This window comes from Ixodes scapularis, unplaced genomic scaffold (genome assembly GCF_016920785.2).
Source record: "Ixodes scapularis isolate PalLabHiFi unplaced genomic scaffold, ASM1692078v2 PGA_scaffold11__112_contigs__length_91849675, whole genome shotgun sequence".
Taxonomy (NCBI): Eukaryota; Metazoa; Arthropoda; class Arachnida; order Ixodida; family Ixodidae; genus Ixodes; species Ixodes scapularis.
This window is the reverse complement of record NW_024609837.1, coordinates 69,226,666-69,249,291: the sequence shown is the minus strand read 5'-3', so window position 1 is coordinate 69,249,291 and position 22,626 is coordinate 69,226,666. Positions and strand designations below refer to the sequence as shown.

General features: G+C 43.6%; 1 protein-coding gene across 1 annotated transcript in view; it reads right to left on the bottom strand.

Annotated features, from left to right (window-relative positions):
- LOC115332220 (A disintegrin and metalloproteinase with thrombospondin motifs 7-like) overlaps window positions 1–22,626 on the bottom strand; it is a 70,562-nt gene that overhangs the window by 15,995 nt on the left and 31,941 nt on the right. Inside the window, exons 10-12 of the mRNA XM_040208886.1 lie at window positions 14,188–14,296; window positions 10,498–10,668; window positions 6,707–6,854 (exon numbers count right to left, since the gene is read on the bottom strand). Coding sequence (XP_040064820.1) covers window positions 6,707–6,854; window positions 10,498–10,668; window positions 14,188–14,296 — 428 coding nt within the window. The remainder of the gene's footprint in view (window positions 1–6,706; window positions 6,855–10,497; window positions 10,669–14,187; window positions 14,297–22,626) is intronic.

The window sequence follows — 22,626 nt, the reverse complement described above, 5'->3', positions numbered from 1 at the left end:
CATGACAAACAAACAGAGATAAAAAAGATAACAAACATGTAATGGACGCCACGTGCTCCCTAGCCACCATTATGCGCTGTCACTTTGGGTCGAGAAAGCAACATTCCTTTTCGGATAAACATATAGAAAGAGTGCTGACGCAGTTTTCCCCCAATTTTCCAATTTCCTGCGCCTCAACGATTTCTCGAGTGAACTTGTCCTTATTCTTTCTAATCACTTCACACTTTTCGAAGACGGGAGTGCAGCAGCAGTCACGACAATGCAGGCCAAAACGTTATAAATGTGTTCTCACAAGCGATCATTGAGGCAGCGTCCCGTTTGCCCGACGTATCTCCTGCCGCACGAGAGGGGAATAGAGTACACCACTCTCTCCACACAGTTCACGAATCGGTCGTGGAGGTTTTTGGTGCAACCCTGCTTTTCTTTCGAACAGGGGTTCACTCTTTTGCACAGCCCAGACAGCTTTTCCGGAGCCGAAAAAAACACATCAACACCAACCCTTCGGCCAACGTTCTTTAGGTTGTGCGAGATTTTGTGCAGGTATCTTAAAACGGTTACTTTTTTGTTGATCCTATGAGCCTGCTGGGTCGTTTCCTCACGTGCTTTCTGAAGTAGGCTCCCAGTAACTGACGTCAACAGGTAAAACGGATTTCCCGCATATCTGAGCCTTGATGCTTGTGCGTCGAAGCTCTCTTTCACCCTGTGGGGGCAAGACTTGACCAAGGCATTTTTAAAAAAGAGGTTAACAATTCCCCTTTTTACTAGTTTGGAATGCGCTGAGGAAAAAAGCAAGATGGGTTTTTAAACCCTCGGCTCATATACCCAGCACGCATGGCCATGACCAAGTTGAAGGCTTCATGCGTCAGCACTAGCGGTTCCAGACACTCCTTAAACGTTGACAGGACAAACGACACAGCAGAATTTATATCTTCGTTGTCACAATCTAGGAGCACCAAATAGTCATCTACGAATCTACAAAATTTGCCACCTTGGTTCCTTCCAGTTTGCTTGACAGGACTCTATCGTGGAACGAAAGAAATATATCGCTAAGTACTGGGGCTATGCACGATCCTATTCAAACGCCATTTCTTTGAATAAGAACACCGTCATTCCACGCCGCGAACGTCGACTTGAGATAAAAAGATAAAAGTTCTAGAAAGTGACCCACACTAAGTCCAGATTCATTCTGAAATGCCACAGTACCATGATTGTCAATACAGTCTTCAACAGATACTAACAGCTCTTTATGGGGAATCGAATAATATAAATCTTTAATGTCAATAGAGCAAGCCAACAAGCTACGGTTTGGGTGGTCTTTACCAAAATCTATTATCTGATTCTTCAACCGAAACGGATCATCAATCTTCAACATATTCAGTGTTGTTTGCAAAAATGAAGACAGAGATTTTTGCCATGTCCCTTTCTCCGACACAATCACGTGTAACGGACAGTCAATCTTATGCGTTTAAAAAAAATTAATCTAAACCTAAGCCTTTGCCCTGATCGATCGCTTGGCCCAGTTTATCTAGGTTTAGGCGTTTGCAAAGCCTACGTGCTTCAGTTCTCACCTTCGAAAATGACATGTCATGCCTGCGCTTAAACGTGGCCGTTATGGCGTCTGACGCTTTAGACATAAATATCTCCTTAGGCACCACTACGAAGGCCCCCTCTTTATCTGCTGGTAATAAGGACATTGAATTTTCTTTTAAGTAGGCGACAGTGGTTTTCAGCGGAACCTTGGACCCTGAGGGTTTGCAAATAACAACGCGTCCACGCCCTCAGATATACATCTGTCAACTTCAGACTCCGGAGCTCGTCCGGAAACTTGTCTCACCATCGTTAGCAGCTTGGGAAGCGATTTTCTTGGTTCGACTGCAAACTTCGGGCCTTGGCTCAGAACTTGTTTCACTTTCACTGGGAGTTCAACGTCCCCCAACTTGTGAACCAGGTTTCCCGCAGCCGCCGTCGTCTTTGGGATGCTGGCTCGAAGGTGCATCAAGGTTTGACGCTACAAGAATTCAACAGTTCGGTCGATTGTGCGGGAGAACTACCGCCACCTTGCCCCTCTGCCAGACAAATCAGCTCCATCAAGTAGCCGAAGATGCAGGCAATCTCTGTACAGCCATATCTGTCGTTGATACTCAGCTCGTAGGATTCTGCATATCCTAGTTCCATGGCCTGGTGAGGGTTCCCAACCACCGAAGAGTGGTTGGGAACCTTGACCAGGCCATTCTTCTGGTTCGCAATAGTGTCCACTACTTCAAGAATATCCGCCAATAAAGATGTAAATTTTCGCACGGCACTGTACCGCTCTACTCGTCGGGATCTATAAAGCACCGGTCGTTGACCTTTCAGGACCTGTAGAGCACTGCATTTTGTTTTGACGGCGACCTGAAGAAAAACGTAGTTGTCGTAACAATACCCATGAAATTGCGCAACTTCGGTTCAGATGATGATTTTGAAAGGGACAAATCTATAGCATGGCTTAAGCAGATACAACTCACGGCATGAGCAGGTTCTTTTTGAATTTATTAGATTGCCCCAAAGGTTTCAGAAATCATAACAATGCGGCCATCTGTTCCGATATCAACGCAATGCACACGAAGCAATCGCATCGAGTGATTACTTTTTTTTACACTTTTCCGCCAGAACTTCATTAGTCAACGACGGCTCCTATGCCGAGTTGCAGCCTCCACCTTCGTTTCCCACGAGTCGCCCTCGAAAATAGAAGGGAGACAATCTAGAAATCTTGTGAAGTCTCCTCTTACGGTGTGAGTTCCAACTCGAGATTTGTTGAAATAGCTTGAAACAAGGCTCATCTAGGACACATGTCGGATGTCGGTATTTTTGTCGAAAATAATGCTGCAGTATAGCGCTGATTAACATATTTTAAAGTTTGAGCAAGAACTTCTTCTTCGCAGTATGCGATCAATTAATTTTTAATGCTACTAGCTAGTAAAGGTAGCTCTCGAAGACGATGTTTCTAGGCGGTTTTGAAAAGCCTTATCTCCGGATTAAACTAGGAAACGCCGCAAATGCCGGAAGTTCTCTTGCTTAACGGGGCTCTCAGATACTTAAGAGTGATAATTCTGATCGAGGGCGCCAAAGTCTTTTTGTTTACGCAGTGGTATGTTTTGTCCGCCGAGGAAGATGATGCACTCAGTAGTACGGCCTATTCGTTTATGATTTTCAGCAATCTTCTACAGTCTTTGAGTCTTCAGTTGACTAGCAACGTCTTTTGGCGAAGATTGGAAGAGTGCGAGGAATATTTTCCAAATTAGACGGCGTCCCGGTACTATTTGTTGTTGTTATGCAGCTCTAGAGCCAAATCTTTCCCGAGCAGCTACGCGAAACAAGTGAGAGGTTGTGTAATGAGATTATCCAAAGTAACGCTTTTCTAATACCCTACAACACTTCCGACTACAAAAAATGGACAGTACTTGCAGGAAAGTACTCTCTTTCCGTCAGAGACAACTAGCCAGTGATATTTCGACAAGTGTTCTTCCCCGAAGAAACAATTCTCGGCTTTTCCTTTCTTTTTATGCTGCGACGAGGGCTAAACATAGCCCTTTGACGCTTGTCAGTGGTTTTCCAGTAATTGGGAAGCCTGAAGTCGCCTAATCTGCCTTGGCCAGCAAAATTCTCTACATCAAATGTACTCATACGAATAGTAGATTCACACACTTCCTTCATTCGGGCAGAAGACAGATCCGCGTGGAGAAAGGGAAAATGGCGGTGAGGCTGCGACAGAGGGCACGCACGCGGAGTCGCTTGAGGCACACTGGCTCAGAGTGGATGAAAAACCAGAGAAGACGCAACTGACGCCGCCAACAAACTCGACGAAGCTGGAGCTTCTTTGTGAATAGGTACCAAAGCAAGTTCGATTCTCGAGCGCTTATTTCTTCATCCAGATGAATCTTCTACCTGCAAAGTGACAGGCACTTTTTAGTTACCAAGTCCTGTTTAACGCTTAGTTCAGTGTAGTAAAGTTGATATTTTTGTGCATATTTTTCCGCATGTTTGTGCCACACATGTTCGTATCCGCTCAATGAGTTGGACAGCTCGGACGCATCCTTTTGAGAGGAGCTGATAGCCCTGAGAGACGAAAGGTGTTAACACGATGATGCTACGCATGACACGAGCAGGGAACTCGAAAATGGAGAACCCGACACTGTTGGCGACATATCTGCGCTGGGTGTTAAGCCTTCTTTCCTCGGCGGTAGGAAGGAAAGGTCAATTATGGAACGCTTGCTGCTTTGGCCAGACGAATCTGCCACCTAAAAATGCACATTGAACTTTTCTTAAAATTTATTTTCCTACTTATAATGTACACTAGCTTGCATTACACGTAGCTATTGTTTTTTATCTGTTTTTTTTTCAATTCAGAAAAAAAAATTGCTTGCCATTATTATTCGCGAAGACCTGCCGTCCACCCGTAATGTGGTCAGTCTTGATTTCTTGTTTGGAGCTTCAAACCTGGTGGTTGTCTGTGGTGGGGGATGGGCGGCTTGGGCTACGCAAGGGATCGGACTGCGGCAGGAAGTCAGGTTTCAAGCGTCTCTTAAAGAAATAATGCTCATTTACACCATATTCACTGCGGTGACTTGTGAGGTTATATTTAGAAGAACACGCGTTCCCGAGTGAGTCTGCTCAATATAAAGGATCTCCTTTCTCTAGTCCCAGGGAGGGAAATTCGTGCACCAGGATTGGTTGCCAAGAATTGCAGATTAGCAGTTCCGAAAACACTCACGCTCTGCATCGATATTCTTTTACCACCACACACACAGACAAATATACCTAAAACTCTGTCACATGCTCATCGTCAGCTACCCCGCTGCCATCGATTCAAGAAGAGGTATCGTGACCGACCCCAACCGCACAAATTAACCTATAGGGGGCGGGGAGGGGAGAGGGGGAGAGTGAGCCACCAAACTCGAGATCCGACAATTAGGCAGCCAGTAGCACCGGCAATCATTATCAGCTCCGCGACAGCATTAACTTTGTTTCCCCTCTACACCCGCCCCTCCGAGGATCCTTCCAAACGGCTAGGGCTTATCCTCGCAGATTACCGTTTCCGTAAAATACTATACGATCCGTTTGATGCCTTCTGGGAACGACCTACGTGTGTGTCTGTAGGCAACGCCATGTTACTTAACGAAAACGCCTCCGCTTAATCTACTGGGCGAGTGCCGTGATGTGCCCGTGAACTCGAACGGTCAAATAACGCTTTGTTGTGTGTGGTTTGTCCAGAAGGCCCCCGATGACTAATTTGCATATCTGAGAGCCCGTTCACTTTTACACTTGAAACTCTTAAGGTCGCACGCTTGTCGCCAGAACTCACAAAGACAGCCATCCCAAAGGGCATTACATTTCACCTCACATACCTCCGTTCTATTTCGATATGAATGTGCCTGAGCTTTCGCTTTTTTTTCTCTCGTGGATTTAAAGCAAATTACATCCCATAAGCTATTTTGACATGCTTGTCTATTGAAATATAAGGTTACTCTGTCTGACCACGTGAGCGTAGACCAATACGAGATAGTCATCCTAAACCATGATGCCACCTGACGCGGTCTTATGATGTGATCAAAACGAAGGGATCTCGTGAATTCATGACCAAAGAAAGCCTGCCTTTGCGGTAGACCGCAAGGTGTCCCTCATTTTAGCAGTACAGGTTTTCAAAAACTCATAACAATCTTATAGCGACGGCTGACGTGCTACCTGAGAAAGTCCAGAACTTCGAAAAATTTCGGGCACCGTGTATAATGCACCCCAAAACATCAATTCGACGTACAGCGCCCTACATTTGAACAAACGGCCCGAAATTTTACGAGGGGCTTGATAGTCGTGTGGTACAACCTATTTAAATAGCTTATGTACGTTTTACTGACTAAAAAAAAATAATCCGGGTTTTCTTCGCCCCACTGTAAAAACTCAGTGTTTTCTTTCTGTGGTCTTCGATACCTACTTTAGCTATTTAAAAGTTATATCGCACCGTTATCAAGCCGCTCGTAATATTTGGGGCCGTCTGTTCGACTATAGGGCTCAGTACGTCGAAATAAAGTTTTGGCGTGTATTACATGAGACAAAGGGTGTAACGATACAACCTTTTACACATTGTTTTTAGAGTGTAGTTTTAAAACAAACAAAAAAAGCTGCGATTTTTGAAGAGAGGCTGACCGCTCCCCTTCGGCCCTCTCTCCCCTTAGGGCCGCCACTGCCTTCTGATAGTCGGCACGTCCCTTTCGAAAACGGTGTAAGTCGCGTTACCACGGCGGCTATCTGTGGTCAATGTAAGAACAAGGTCACCAGTCCAACAGAAGAGGCCTTGTTTACGCCAACCGTTTAACACTAAGTTCGGGCACAGCCAAAGCTACGATCTGATGGCGTCCATCAAGCAACGTCAGAAATGTATCGTCAAGTTGCTCGTCATCCTCGAGCGTTTGCTCTCTCACCGGCGAAACCAATGGCGCAGAGTGAATGTTCCGTCGTCCTACGCTTTATCTGCGCGTGACTGGCTTAGCCGGTAACTGCAGACACAGAAAGACGACGAGACCCCTGAAGAATTATTTCTGGCGCGGCCTGATCGTCTCCAACCGACTGTAGCATCAAGTAAGCCCGGAATTGGCTTCAATTTAAATTCAAGGAACGTACTACGTCTCTAGAATTCATAAATAATACAGATTGTACGAGGTCTATCTCTTACCGTATAGGCCCAGATGCCTTTAGTCTCGGGGTGCATGAGCTTGCAGAACTGGCTTGCAAAAATCGACCGACCGGGAAACTTACTGGGTAATGGGGTGGTAAGTGGTGGTATAGAAGCCGTGTAGATTTGACAGTTGCCACCATAAGTCCTGTACAAGAAACGAGCAATTGCAACACACTGCCGCATCAAGAGAAAACGATCCTGAAAGGCTCAGTACAAGTAGCGCGAAATGGAGCATTTATATCCCAAAGTGCACCACAAAGCATTTCGAGGGTGGCAAATAGAAAACTGATTATTCCAAATATTGGAATTTCCGAAATGGGTATCCTAGATAAGACTAAAAAGAAAGACGCACTCGTGACAACGTCTTTTGTCAAGGAATTTCATCCTCGAATATTTCGCGGAAAAAATAACTGGTGAAATGCGATATTCGCAGACGTCTAGAGTCCAGGAACTCAAGGTAGGCATTCTGGAAGAGCTGGCTGGGAGATATAGCCCAACTGTATAAGTTATAAATAAATCGAACCACCTCTCTTTGTGTTTTCTCAAATTTATTCTTTTTTTTTTTTTTAGAGTGGGGATCCCAAGCTGCTGCTGCATATTCAAGAATAGGTCTTACGTACGGCTTATAAGCAAGAAAATTTGCTGATGGACTGGAGCACTCCAGGGACAGTCCTAGAAGGCCGAGTTTTTGAAAAGCGCGTTGCCATATATACTCAATGTGTTCGTTCCATCGCAGATCAGATCAGATGGCGACTTCCAGGTATTTGAAAGATTCAACATTTTGCGATGACGCACCATTTATAAAATAGGAGAATTGTGAAAAGCTTTTTTTTTTCACGTGGTACTCGTAGATACAGAATTCTTAGGATTAAAAGTCGTTTGCCATTTTCTCTACCGTATTTTTTCACTGAGAAAATATTCGTATTGGCTAGGGATTTCGCTGTAAATAACACAATCATCGGCAAAACGATTATTCTAAAGGGGAATGTCATCTAAAATATTGTTAATAAAAATTAAAAAAAAAATGAATGGTCCAAGAACAGTTTCTGCGGCACTCCAGAGTCAACAAAAGCAGGTTCGTAAGTTAAATCACCGATAGTAACGGCTTGTTGGCAAAACGTTGGGTAGTTGCTAATCCAGTTTATTAGCATATTATTTCTTTGAATTGATTTCAGTTTTGTTGATATTTTGGGTACGAAACGTTAACAAAAACCTTCGAGAAGTCAATAAAGATCTCATCTTCCTGGCTGCGTCGATTTAAAACCAACGAAAGGACTTCACAGAACTTCATTTGGTCGATCGCCACAACGGTTGATATCCCGGGTGGGGGATCAGGTTAGACGGAAACGATGGGGCATATGGCTTCCTAGGAGCTAAGCTTTCTCGTTCTATTTTGGAGCGCAGCTCTTAGGCGCCCGTTTTCGTGTTTCGCGGCGTCGGTGTCGGCATCTGCGTAACCGCACCAAAATTTAGCGGGAAATTGACATCACGTGACCTCAACACCAATTCAGTGCCCCGCTGAGTGACCGCAACAGCAATTAAATTCCCTTCGAAATTTAGCGGCGAATTTTATTTATCCGCTATATTTAGAGGACAAATTCAGTTTCTTCATTAGATTTAGCTTTAAAATTGACGTCACGTGACCTCAACACCAACATAATTACCCGCTGCTTGACCTCAATTCCAATTCAATTTCCCACTAATTTTAGCAGGGAAATTCAGTTTCTCTTCTAGATTTAGTGGACAAATTCAGAATCTCCGCTAGATTTAGCGGGAAATTCGACCTCACGTTACCTCAATTTTCTTGCTAAATCTAGCGGAGAAAGTGAATTTATTCATGGGTGAGGTGACACCAAGTCGTGTGACATCATTTTACCCGTTAAATTTTGAGTCGAAACTGAAGAGGAGGAGGATTGGAACAGGAGGAGGAGGAGAGAGTACGGAAGAAGGAGGAAGGGATATCCTCCCTTCCGTACCCTACCCTCCTCCTCGAGAACTACGCTCTAATTTCGCATTACAGATATTTTTAAAAGTCATTAATTTTCTTTTTTGTCTTAACATTTAACGCTAAATTGTCAATTAAGGCGGGACATTTTTTTTTTCTGCGTGCGTGGGATCTACTGCAGAGAGCGAGAACTTCCCGAGCAATTTGTTTCGTGAAGTACTTGATACGACTTCTGAAGGCGTCCAGAACACCATAATGCCTAGAGGCGTACTTTACTCGATGCAGCCTTTACAGGCATCACATCAGGGCGCTCACACAAGTAAGTCCATTGGATGGACGCAAAGTACGGTCTCTGGGCGCGTTAATTCTGTGCGCCGGAGCGGGAGAATTGGGCGCTTCTTTCACTAAACGGCCAGGAGTGCCGCCGTAGACTGACACTCGAGCACGCTCTTCGTGCACCGAGTATTTATCACAGTGCGAGTGACTTCCTCGCACTCCATGACGTCACGTAAACAAACAAGATGGCTGAGCTGTTGTTGAGACCGTCGAGACGAAAGGCGTTGTCGAACCGCTTCTCCTTTTCAGTTGATTAGTGCTTGTTCCAGCAAGTAAAAACGATTTCATTTGAAAGCCAAGACAGCAAGTAGCGTTCCGGAAAAGGTTTGTTCGTGCATATCGCCTGAAAACGAATTCATCTATCAAACGATCGTGTGCCGATGGCACAGCGACAGGAAAGCTGTCGAGATGAGGAGACATTCAGACCGCTGCCCCTTTTTTAATGCTTAGCTCAGCGAAAAACGATACTTCGAGTGAAAAGCCGAAATATTAATTAGCGTGGAAGAAAGGGTTTTCTCATGCGTCCTTCTTCAAGACGAATCGATCTATCGAAGGATCGTGCGGATCGCTCGGCGACAGAAATGTTGTCGAGAAGGCAGTCGGACCGTTGCCCATTTAAGAATGTTTAGCACAACTAATCCGGTACTTCGATTGGAATGCCGAAAAATCATGTTCATGCATCCCGCCTGAATACAAATTGACGTGCTATCTATTGAACGACGGCGTGCGGCGTAGCACATCGCCGGCTTCTGGAGGGCGCTGCAGGATGGAAGCACGAAGTATCTGACAAGATTGAGGGATTCGCGAGTCGACAAGTGGGTTCGAAAATGGTGACTTTAGTTTAAATCTGAAGAGCATGCTTGGTCAATAAAAATATCGGCCAGGGTTACTTCCCACATATGTGCTCAAAACCAAGCCTTCAAATATTTCCGGAATATCAAAACCTTCGTAGAAACTTCATAACGACGCCGCCTTTTTTTACTTTACGTTCTGCCGCTCCACACGGGCCTAATGAATTTATATCCAAAGTAATTTCGGCTTCTGTTTGTCGCCGCCTAAACAGCATCGTGACTGCGGTCGTCGCCTTTTCACGTTTGGTCTCTCCAATCAAGCACAGCGAATGCGCTGTGATTCTGTGCTTTGCTTTTGAGGCGTGACTGGTCTAGCCGACGACAGTAAACTTTTAAAAATTACGAATGCTTTTACGATCAATCGGTTCGTCGCGTTAGCTGGAGCCGGACTTGGAGTGAAGCAAAGTTTAGAACACACGAAAGGTGGCCGTTCGTACTCACAACGCCACGTGTTCTCTCGGAGGAATTAAATTTCAAGATAATTCTCGGAGATTAATTTTTTTTTGTCAGTGATTACACCGCCAGTCGGTCGTGTGCTAGTCGCGAAGCAGACAAGGCCACAGCGGTTGCCGTATGCTATTGCCAGCTACGTACACCATAGCATTCTAGAATGAAGGCAATATATGTAACATAAAGCAAATGTAAAACATGCGTACGCCAGAAACCACTTGATCTGAGAGGCAGCGCAATCAGAAAAACGGTCGTGCTCAACGCCGCAGTCTCGCAGTCCACACATGATATAAGGTTTGCTTGACGGACACGCCTCGGCTCCGGGATGACCTTGTTCTTCTACCGGAGCCGACTCCCCATCATGAATGAGGCCTAACCTGCAGTAGATTACACATATCATTCGTGCAAACAGACAAATAATAAAAAAGACACTAAGTAATAAGAATATACATTAGAGATGACGTTTCCTATGGTATACAGTAGACATTTGTGCACGGGTGTGATGAAGAAAAAAAAATGGCTATGTTTCTGCTGTGCTTCGCTGCAGAAATACATCGAAATGAGACATCATTGCAAGCTTTCTTCTGGAAAAGCTCCATTCCGCAGATTAAAGTGTGACGAACCTCGTTCCCTCACTGGGGCCTCGGCCATAAGAGAATGAGTCCACTTTGCTACTCTGTTGCTGAAAGGCTGTTGTCTGGTTTCCGGCGTCTGATAGACGCAGAGTGCAGCCTCAGTGGGCAGCCGCCTCTGTTCAGCGATGTCCTTTCCAGTCCGCTTCTTTCATACGAGCCGTTATGAAGACGGCACGAGCACTTCCACCAAACGTATATTCTCTATTACAGGACGAATGAATGGTTCGACCGTGGACAGTTGGCTATACCCTTTTCTTATATCTGGCGGTAGCTTATTGTCTTATTATGCCAAAAGGGCGGTGTTCATTGAACATTTAGAGTTGCACTACATAAGTTCTTGTGATCACTTGCACAAGCACATTGGCGATTTCACAGTAAACAAAAGCAGTGCGAGAGCAAATATTGATTATGCGTCAAACTCAGCAAATCTAAAACAGACATCTTTGCATGATTCGGCAATCTTATGTGAAAAAGTAGCGAATCGTGCGGAATGAATATCATCGATGAAGACGAAGAGAGGTAGACAGACATTTTCCCACGTTCTAAAATGCACGCCATAAAGATTTTGTCTGTGTGACGGTTATCACCACCTGCCAACCCCCTCCCCACCTCTCCCATTTAAAATATATAATCAAAGTGAAAAGAAAAACGACTCGAATACATTAAGAGTCGATGACAAGCACCGGAGATGAAAAGAGGAAAAAATTGATCTTCCTAATCAAAGCAATGTAGCGAATAACAATGACACTAAAATATAGACACGCTAATCACAAAATTTCAACGCCAATTAACGAGGCTAAATAAACACAAAAACTAGTAGGATAAAAAGGTTTCGTACATTTAAATGTCGCTCGAGCAAATGGGACGTTCCGTTAATTTGGCAGTAAAGCGCTGTGCCTTCGACAAGAACAGCATATTGTGTTTTTCAAGCTGTTACTTCCCTTGAGTGGGGAATCGGTGGCCAAGTGGGCCAGCGCACACCAGGTCGGTGTACGTGCAACGAAAGCTCGTGCTGCAAAACCCTGACATCCTGGGTTCAATCCCACCCCCGCCCATTTCAATCTGGATGAACGTTGCACTGGCGCGCGGTCGTGTATCGCAACTGCGTGGTGCACATTAAATACCCCAGGGCCGGTTTGCTCATCTTGCGGCTGCGGTCGCGGCTGTGGCCAAGAGGGATTTTTACGTCACGTGACCAACTCCATGGGGACAAGGAAGTACCTAGCGTCCCTGCCTAATGCCGGAGAGACCCGCATCGCTTCAAGCACAAAAGCCTAATTTCGCTCGCAGGAACTGATTGCAGGGACTTTCAACAGAAGTCCAATTGACCGTCCCTCTATACTGTAGGAGCGGCAGGTAAAGTTATGGCCAGGGAGAATAAATAGGAGCCAAAATAAAGAAGAAACCACACGAGATAAAAGCGGTAGCAGTATATTTATATACGTCCGCTGGCGCCGGCGCCTCGCGCGTTCTGCTATTCGAGACGTTAAAGCGCCGGTATTTGTCGTCGCGGCGTGAAAGTTCCGGGTTCAAATCGCGCTTGGGAGTTATTTTTTTTTCGTTTTTTTTTTTTTGTATTTTGCGCGTGTCTTATTTTTTAGCTGTGATCCTTTTTCGGAAATCATCCACTTGCACTAATGCGCCTTACACGGTTTTTACTGTTAGTCCCACCTGTTCAATCGACACACCGGGAAGAAAAAAAAAAAAAGGATCAACGCAAGTTAACGCGCTAATACAATCATTTTATTCCATTTGTTGATCCAAAGTCATTTTAGGTGTTTGCATTAGAGAGAGGGACCTAAAATGACTTTGGATCATAAATGCAATTAATTATAATGAATTCCATTTGCTGTTCCAAAGTCATTTTAGGTGTTTGCATTAGAGAGAGGGTTTGCGATGTCGACGCCTGATTCATTTTTGCATTCGGTCGTGATCGTCCGCTAATCTAACTAAAATTTAACAAGTAATGTGTTCATATTATAAAACGATTGCCACAACAAAATGTAAAGAGTATAAATATACTTTTTATCACATTCCATGCAAGTAAAAGTATGATCTCTTTTATTTCGGTTTTACTACTTGCTCAGACGTTTGACTTGCTGCCTTGCCTGTAGGATTTCGCTCAATCGGTGTAACCACAGTTGCTAGTTTTTTTTTTGTTTTTTTTTTTTGCTTTTTTTTTAATTCTCACAACTGCAGTTTTTATTAGTCCTAAATAGGCGTCTCTTGTTATTGAAAGGAATCGTAGCAAGAGCGTTATTTAAAAACATAAAACTGTAAATGCTGGGGAAAGGATGCTTGTTTCGGCTCCGTTTGTGTGAAAGCCATAGCGATGCTGTTATCTTGGTTTCCTTTTAATGAACATTATGAAATGATTGTATTAGCGCGTTAACTTGCGTTGATCCGTCTTTCTTCTTCCCGGTGTTTCGATTGAACAGGTGGGACTAACAGTAAAAACCGTGTAAGGCACAGTAGTGCAAGTGGATGATTTCCTAAAAAGGATCACAGTTAAAAAGTAAGACACACAAAATACAAAAAAAAGAAGAAAAAAAAAGAAAAAAGGAGTCCCTGGTACGATTTGAACCAGAGACTTTCACGCCGCGACGACAAGTACCGGCGCTTTAACCTCCCGACCATAGCAGAACGCGCAAAGCGCCGGCGCAGGCGGAGTTAGATAAATATACTGCTACCGCTTTTATCTCGTGTGGTTTCTTCTTTAATTTGGCTCCTATTTACCCTCCCTGGCCGTAACTTTACCTGCCGCTCCTACAGTATAACGGGGCGGTCAATTGGACTCCAGTTGAAAGTCCCTGCAATTAGTTTCTGCGAGCGACAATAGGCTTTTGTGCTTGAAGCGATGCGGATCTCTCCGCTATTAGGCAGGGACGCTAGGTACTTCCTTGTCCCCATGGAGCTGGTCACGTGACGTAAAAATCCCTCTTGGCCGCGGCCGCGGCCGCAGCCGCAAGATGAGCAAACCGGCCCTGGCTAGCGGTTCGTACTACACCGGCGAAATTGCTCATCCATAGGTCATAGACAAGTCCCCCGTTGAGGAAGACTAAGTTCAGCGTCTATAAACTTACGCACAAAGCACAACTTCTGTTGAGTGAAGGTTGGTTTGAGATTATATGATTTTTCTGTATGTTTCAAATTATATAAAAATTTTAGCTCCTATTTTTAAGACCCGCCTTCAAGCCTTAGTACCTGCTCATGAATTTCAGAACTCCCTATGCCAATTTGACCCAGCAAGGGCACACTTACGAATGACCCAGTTCGTGACACAGAGTCTTGACCCCTGAAAAGGTACCTGGAACGTCTCGACCCACACCAAACCTGTAATACCTGCAGGCGTGGCCAGTGTAGGATTCACCTAAAAACAATAATTGTGTTAAGACTACGGGCATTGTGAGTGAACAAAAACGAAACAAGCACTTATTTCGATGTACATACTACGGCGCATAGCAACTAAGCAAAACATTAACACTGGGACTCTTTTTGTCCAGGAATCTGTTCGTGATTTTCTCTGTTTGAAGTGAACGAAAAACAGGAAAAAAATCACAGTCCACTATTTAGATGGGTATCGTTGCGTTTTACTGATTTCTTAATATTATTGACGCATGTTTATTTTCTTAGACGGAGAAAAACTTATATGTTTTACTTCTAAATATTTTATGCAGTACCAAGTTGGTTTGTGCCATGGAAGCTGGGGATGTAATAATTGAGACGGAATCCCTTGAGGTATGGCACCATACTTCACTAAAAATGTTAATTTCTTTATATGTTTCGACTTCCAACCTTCCAAAAGGGGCGAATAATAGTTACTCTCTTAATAAGTCTTTAATTTTTAGTTCCTTAGATCCCCGGAAGAGTCAGACGCGCGCATACTTGATTCAAGAATAATGGGCAGATTCATTAGTGAAAATGAGAGGTTGTAATCGACGGCCGCGACAGGCCGTGTAATTTATTCATAATAATAATAATAATAAAATCGTTTATTTTCACTCCAAAGGAGTGTGGAGAGCAGGGAAAAAAGCTCCAGCTGCAGCTTGACAGGCCCCTGCCCCCCAGCACTTGACATAGAGTACACAATAAAATTCAAACTAAATAATCACTCAAAGCATAGCAGAACATTTAAAGTCTAACCGACGAAGAGGTTGAGTCACAATAATACAGACATAAACTCACAAAACATATACCGGGTCAAGTAATAATCAAGTAATGATAACTGAAATATTATAACTGGTAAACCTGCATAAATAACACACTGTACATGCAACACGCCATACATACACACATACACACATCACATACATGCCTACATACCTAGTCAAGTAAACATAAGGTGATGAAATTGCAGGCATCATGATGCACAAAAAAACATACGTACATATTATACAACAAGGTCACATAAGAAAAAATACTACAGCGAGAAACCATATAAGCATAAAGAAAAATTCGAAAACGTCGCATCAGTAAAATATGAAATGGGACTTCAGGGACTGTTTCGTTGATGTTTAGGGTGTAACGTTTTGTTTTGCGAGGTTGTTAAGGAGAACAGGCAAGGTATGAAGTATAGATTGATGTCCATACGAGGTTCTGACGGTTGGTATTTTCCATATTTCGGGCTGTCTTTAGTATACGATGGTATGTGTTTGATTAGATTACATAATTGTAGCAGTGGTGCGTTGCTTATTGTTACTGCATTTTTGTAAAGAGAAACTAGTCTGAAATCATGCATTTTTAACACATTTATAATATTTAATTCATTAAAATACTTACGAGTTGATGTAAACCATGGAACGTTAGTTATAATACGTAGAACCCTTTTTTGTGCAACGAGTAACTTTAACATGTTTTGATTTGTAGTTGTTCCCCATATGACATGACAGTAAGTGAGAGTCGGCAGAAACAAAGAATTATATAGAAGTTTTTTTTTTTTTGTGTTTTGTGGCAAAATATGTCTGTTTATTCATCAAGCAATTAAGTTTGTTTAATTTCATGCCAACGTGGTTTATATGTTGGTCCCACGTGAGATCTTCCGAGAAGAAAACACCCAGAGCTTTAATTTCCTGAAAGAATTCAATATTATTTCCGCCCAAGCAAAAATTTGTAGACGCACGTGCTATTTTATTTCTGGGTCTAAACAATAAGGCCTTTGTTTTATTGGCGTTAATTTTTAAGCAGTTTAAGTCAGCCCATATTTTTAAGGAAGAGAGAAAATTGTTAGCAGAAACTATAAGTTTGTCGGGGCCAGTGCCACTAAAAAACAAGGTTATATCATCAGGATATGCTATTGACTGTACTTCGGTATTGATATTGAAAAGGTCATTCATATAAATAATAAATAATAGGGGCCCCAAGATGCTGCCGTGTGGGAGGCCTGATAGATGGTAGGAATGAATTATGAGATACGCACTGCTTACGGTTTAGGAGATACGATTTAATTAGTGATAACATTGTTCCACGAACACCATACATGTCAAGCTTAGCAATTAAGATGTTATGATTCAAGTGGTCAAACGCTTTAGAAAGATCTATAAAAATGCTGAGTGAAATCAGTTTTTTTTCAAAAGCTTCAATAATTATCTCTTTCTGCTTTATGAGCGCAATCTCAGTCGACATATTGTCACGGGTGGTGACCAAAAGAACAATAAATAAACAGAAAGAAACAAAACGTTTAATGTGGCGAACTTGTGCCAAAAATAAACGGGTACAAAAGATAATAACAGAGCGTCGCGGGCGTCGAAGCCGGCGTAGCAGCAGAGTCGAACGCTGGGGCGAAAACTGACTCCTGCTTGCCAGGCCCGCTTTTGTACACGCGTTGGCTTCTGGAGCATTCGATGTAGAAGCTTCGACGCGTAGGACATTCTAACCTCGAATCAGCTAGACGGTTCTCGAATTCACCAGAACATCACATTACAGTGTAAACAAAAATGCGTAGCTGCGGCCAGGAATCGAACCCTGGCCATTCGCGTGAGAGGCAAGCGCGATAACCGTTAGGCTACGGCCGCGCTGTCTACTTGGCGCGCGGCATTACTCCCCCCTTAAAAAGTGCATCGCCCCAATGCAACACAAAACAAAACAAAGCACATAAAAAGAACGGCAAACTAAAGAGTCATTTGAAACACATAAGATCTACAGTCTTATCGAGCGTAGTACGGCTTCTGGCGCACGACGTGGACGACTTCAGGTCGTGGTGGGCGGCGTGATGATGTTCTTGTTCCGTCGGGCATCACCTCGTAGTTAAGCTCGCCTAGGCAACGAAGTACCTTGTATTGTCCAAAGTACCGTTTCGGCAGTTTCTCACTGAGGCCGCGGCGACGGATGGGCGTCCACACCCACACCCTGTCTCCGGGCTGGAAGTGAACGTCCCTGCGACGAAGGTTGTAGCGGCCCGCTTCGACGCGTTGCTGGTCTTGAATCATGAGTCGGGCGAGCTGGCGGGCTTCTGCGGCGCGTTGAGCAACCGCCTGGGCGTCGTCGCTCTCATTGTCAGATGGCTCATGGCGCAGCATTGCGTCCAGCATGGTCGTTACCTTCCGACCATGTACCAGCTGGAAAGGGGTGAATCCAGTGGTCTCCTGAACCGCCGTATTGTAGGCGAACGTGACGTAGGGCAACACCTCGTCCCACGTTTTGTGCTCTACGTCGACGTACATAGAGATCATCATGTCGTATTACACCTAAGACTGCGGTGGAAGAAATCAGAAGAACTTTCAGCAGAAGGAACAGACACAGAGAACGTCTCAAACTCAGCTAACTGGTTTATTTCTCAAACAGCCTTTAAGTACCCACGGAACTTTTGCCAACCACACTCTACAGACAAACTCCTTTGTTGCAGACATTTCCAACCGGATGGAACACGCGCAAAAGATGCAAAACAACCCACACATGAGACGAGGACTTAACAATGGGACACTGCGGATCATCGCAGTGACCTTGAGAGAGATATGTCCCGAATTATCCTAACAGTCGCGTCAGAACGCGCACACACAAAAAAAAAAACAAAAAAACACACAGGTAGCCTCTAAACTGTGGCGACGCACGCAGACATAAAGAGACCACAAAGAGAACACCTTTTTTTCCTTTTTTCTTTTCCTTGGGAAAACACACCCAAGTGATCTCAAAACCGCGATCACAAGCACATTAAAAAAAAAAAAATTATAGACGTATATACACATATACATTGTCTCCCCCCCCCCCCCCCCCCCCCCTTTTCTCGTAAACCAAATGCGTTCGTTCAAAGTCTGAGAAACTTTTTGGAGTTACGTCCAAGTTGCATCGATGCTTGGCTTATGCAGTTTCCAATAGAACTTATTCTTATTGTTTCGTTAACGACCCTCTTAATGTCATTTCGCTCTTTATGCAGAACTTCTGTGTCTGACCAATGCGCATTACAATTATTGCATTCCTCTATGTGCTTTGCTATTTCGGAGTTCGGCGCATGCGTGCGTACATTTCTCTTGTGTTCTAGTAACCTGTCATTGATGCATCTTGAAGTTTGTCCCACGTCCCTAAATCCACATGTCAACGGAATCTCATATACTACACTCTCTCTGCAAGGAACTGAAGGTTCCCGATGGGCCTTCTGACAGCCCTTGTGGTCCGACAGAAAGGGCGTCAACCTGCTCATTTTTAAATCTGAAGAAAACACTACGTCCACGCCGAACTTTTTTGCGAGAGCCTTTAGGTTGTGGGAAATCCCGTGGAAATACGGGATTACTGCTATCTTCTTTCTTGCTTCCTTTTCCCGTGGTTTGTTGTTAAATTTCAGTTCTAATTGTCTTTTAATGAATTCTTCTTCATAACCTGCAGATTCTAGCCTCCTCCACTGTTCTTTCACAGCACTACTCATAAAATGAGCGCATGATTTACCCAACGCGTTTGTTACTAAGGACTTAACTACCCCTGCTTTAACCGACTTGGCGTGGCAACTCTTTCTACTTAACACAGGTTTTCCGGCTTTTTTCCCGTATTCTCAACAAAGACCTTGTTCGACATGTACGCGTAAATCTAGAAACTGCAGGATCCCATTTTCAGTTTTTTCAGTTGTAAACCTAAGCTCCGGAGCTGCTGCTTTTATAATCGATTCCAAACCCTGAGCATCATTCTTTCGAAAAGCGCAAATAAAAATATCATCCACGTACATTTTAACAATGCAACCATTCAAGTTATTTTCTTTAAGTGTTTCACTTACGCAACTATCTAAGGTGTTAAGATAGATTTCTGCTAACATCGGAGCCACCGAAGATCCAATGCATACACCATCTCTTTGAACATATTTCTGCCCATTATATTCAACAACTTTTGCTTGAAGGTACAAATCAAGAAGTGAAAGGAAACTGTCGACGGCGATGCCCGTCCTGGACTGAAAGTTTACCAGGTTTAACTCTAGCACTTGCCGAACTCTTTGCATCAAGCGCACTTTCTCAAGCGAATAGTATAGATCCTTAATGTCCATTGACATTACAGTGCATTGTCTTCCATGAAAGCCCTCTAGAACATCAATTAGTGCCTTTGAATTTCTCAGTGAAAGACTCCCCTCCAGTTGAATTACATTCAACCCTCTTTGCAAAAATTTCGAGACGCTACACTGCCACGTTCCGAGTTCGTTGATTACTGTGCGAAAAGGCATATCCGGTTTGTGATCTTTCAAAACAAATTTTAGACTTAACGAAGACCTTGTTTGGTTAACTACTTGTTTTGCCAAATTATCCATCTCATCTTCCTTGAAGATTTCAACAATATTCTTCTTAATTTTCTTAATGTTCCCTTGGAACATTAAGAATATATTAAGAATATATTAAGCCAAGCTGGCTTCAAGCCGAAGCCAGCTTGGCTTGAAGTTGGCTCCGTTGGTGCACTTCAAGAGCTGTCACCCAGTTTTCTCGTCGTCAGCACTGTGATGTTAAACGGAGGCAGCCGATACCCTGTTATAAAATTATTCTGGCGGGCTAGTTCGTAATACATACTAAATTACAAATAGCGCCGAGACAAGGACAGACGAAGAAGTGTACAGGACATTCGCTAACTCACAACTGACGGCTTTATATACAATACTATTCCTGTATTATGTTGGAATATATACAACGATGTCGCTGGATATAAAACCGTCAGTTGTGATATAGCGCCTGTCCTGTCCACTTCTTCGTCTCTCCTTGTCTTAGCGCTATTTGTAGTTTAGTACGATACCTAGTTACTTCACGCAATTTACGCCTTAGATTTGATATTCCGCGAGCCACAATTCCTTCCTCAGCACTGCACGTCACGGAGGAGTAATAAACCATTCGCCAAACCAAGAGCCGCTTTCAAAAGAACAAATTCGAAGCAGCCTACTTGAACGATTGTTGTACAGTAACTAGAAAATCTCGCGTCCCGAAGCGGCAAAGAAGATTAAATCTTTCGCCAGCAGATAACAGCTTTCAGCAGAGTAATTGCAAGTGGCTAGGCTAGGTGGCGCCGGTTACCGCCCAAATCATGTGCTACAAAAAGACTTGTTTGTTCGCGTCACCAATGCGATGAACGAGGTAGAGGTGCTTAGGGCGATAAACGTGACCCCCACTTTCCTGCCGCCATGTTGTGCAATTTGACCACTAGACTCGTGACTGTACCAATTCCTGAGACTTGCACGCCAAACTAAGCCAAGATTCGTATGGCGATCACTGTAAAGAACACGATAAACTGTCTTTTTTCTCTCAATACTCCTAGCTCCAGAGATCATTGTCTAACTGCGATAGAAACCCAAAATACAGCACAGGGTCTGACGGCATCTATCGGAGACATTGCGAAGCTGTATGAGTTTTTGTTGTAAATGCGCATTTGCACTTAAAACAAACAAAACATAACTTATCTCGTCGGTATTGCTATCAAAAATCAATAAACAACTAAAAGTGCATGGCACTTCGTTAGAATCTAGAGGTAAAACTATAAGGTCACGTATCTAGTGGTCAAAAATGTGCATCATGGCGGTGGTCAATGGGGGTCACTTTCAGCTGCCAATTTATCGCTCTAAGGCGATCTACCTCGTTGATTGCGATTCTGCACTTTTATGATAAACACATGAAGGTACACTACGCGTACCACAAGCATCAGGTGAACATATACAACGAAAGTATACACAAACGCAGCACATGCAAAAATCAATTCGAGAGCAAAGGGGTTAGGTGGGCTGGTTGGTTATTAATAGTCTTTAAAAAGTAATAGCACCGAACACACAGGCAAGGTAAAAAAAGTGAGGAGTCGGCAGTTAATTTCCAATTCCTCGTCAAGGATACAAAATGTTTCGTTGGTAACCTTGTCCTTTAAAGGTAAATATGCCTCTGTGAATGTAAGAATATTTTTTCCCAATAAACAACAGTTTTGACAGCGACTTTTGTTCGTTCACTTCTTCGCTCTTGTCTATGTTTTCGGAGCTATTATTTCTTAAAAGATAAATTCAACAGCACACTAACCCGATTACTATTTCCGAGCTTTGTGCTGCAGACCTTTATATCCGGCGTTTTGCAGGTAAGGATTTTCTCGGTGAGCACTTAAGCAGAGGATGATATTCCCAGCATGCTGATATTTTTGTGGTAAGGTCACACCTTTGAAAATATTTGAACGGCTCACGGGATGAATTTTTTGCAAGAAGTAAACACTCATGTCGTAATTATTTAAAAGGAAATAAGACAAGCAGCTTCACTGCGGTTCCAAAATATGTGTTTGCTTCCCCGCACAGCAGGCCGTAGCCAGTTTTTCTACCGAAGTATTTGTTTTTCCATTTGTGCTGCACGCGTGCGACTGCAAATGTCGTTTTTAATTAATTTCTGTAGAGAAGTTATTCACTCTGCTAAAAGCGATGGTTGAAGCACAAAAAAATCGCTTCTCGATCAATACGAATGCAGTCAAAACCACGACATCCTCAAGGTGTAAAATATACAAAGCTTCGCCGAGGGGAGCTCGAAAGCTTCTAGCGCTATCCCAGGGCGTCACTTGGAGGGCAGATGTTTCCAGGAACAGTAATTTATGAAACAGAACAGTAAAGGCTATCTTTGTTCGTCGGTTCTACCTAACTTCACTCAATTCCAGAAATTTCGGCATGAGTGATTTCACTTTAAAAAGCATTAATATAAAGCACTACGTCATTTGCTTCGCGAAAAATAGAATATATATATATATATATATATATATATATATATATATATATATATATATATATATATATATATATATATATATATATATATATATATATATATTGCTAAATCTTTCTTTAAACATGAAGAAATATCAAGACCATAAACTTCGCATCCGTCAGGCAACAATGGCCTCGGGCCGCAAAAAAAATGGCTATCACGTAGTAAGTGATGTCACGTGATCCACTACGCAACGACGGATGGGGTGGTCATCGTTGGGGCGGACGTGTGCCAGGCGCAAGTGTCGTCTGCACTACACTGTTCACCTTTTAAAGTTTATGACATTCCACTACATCTGCACAACTGCGATATCAGTCTGTGCACGTAGTGTGAACGAAACTCAGATAACAATAATCACAAACGGTGAGGCAACGACGGCAGCTACGGCGGGACGGCCGGACGGCCGGACGGCACCACGGCTCCCAAGAAGCGCACTGCGCAGGCGCGTTACACCGATTGCGTGGACACCGTTCAGCGCCGAGAGGAAATGTTGCCGACATCCCACGTTACGCTTGCCCGGAGAAGT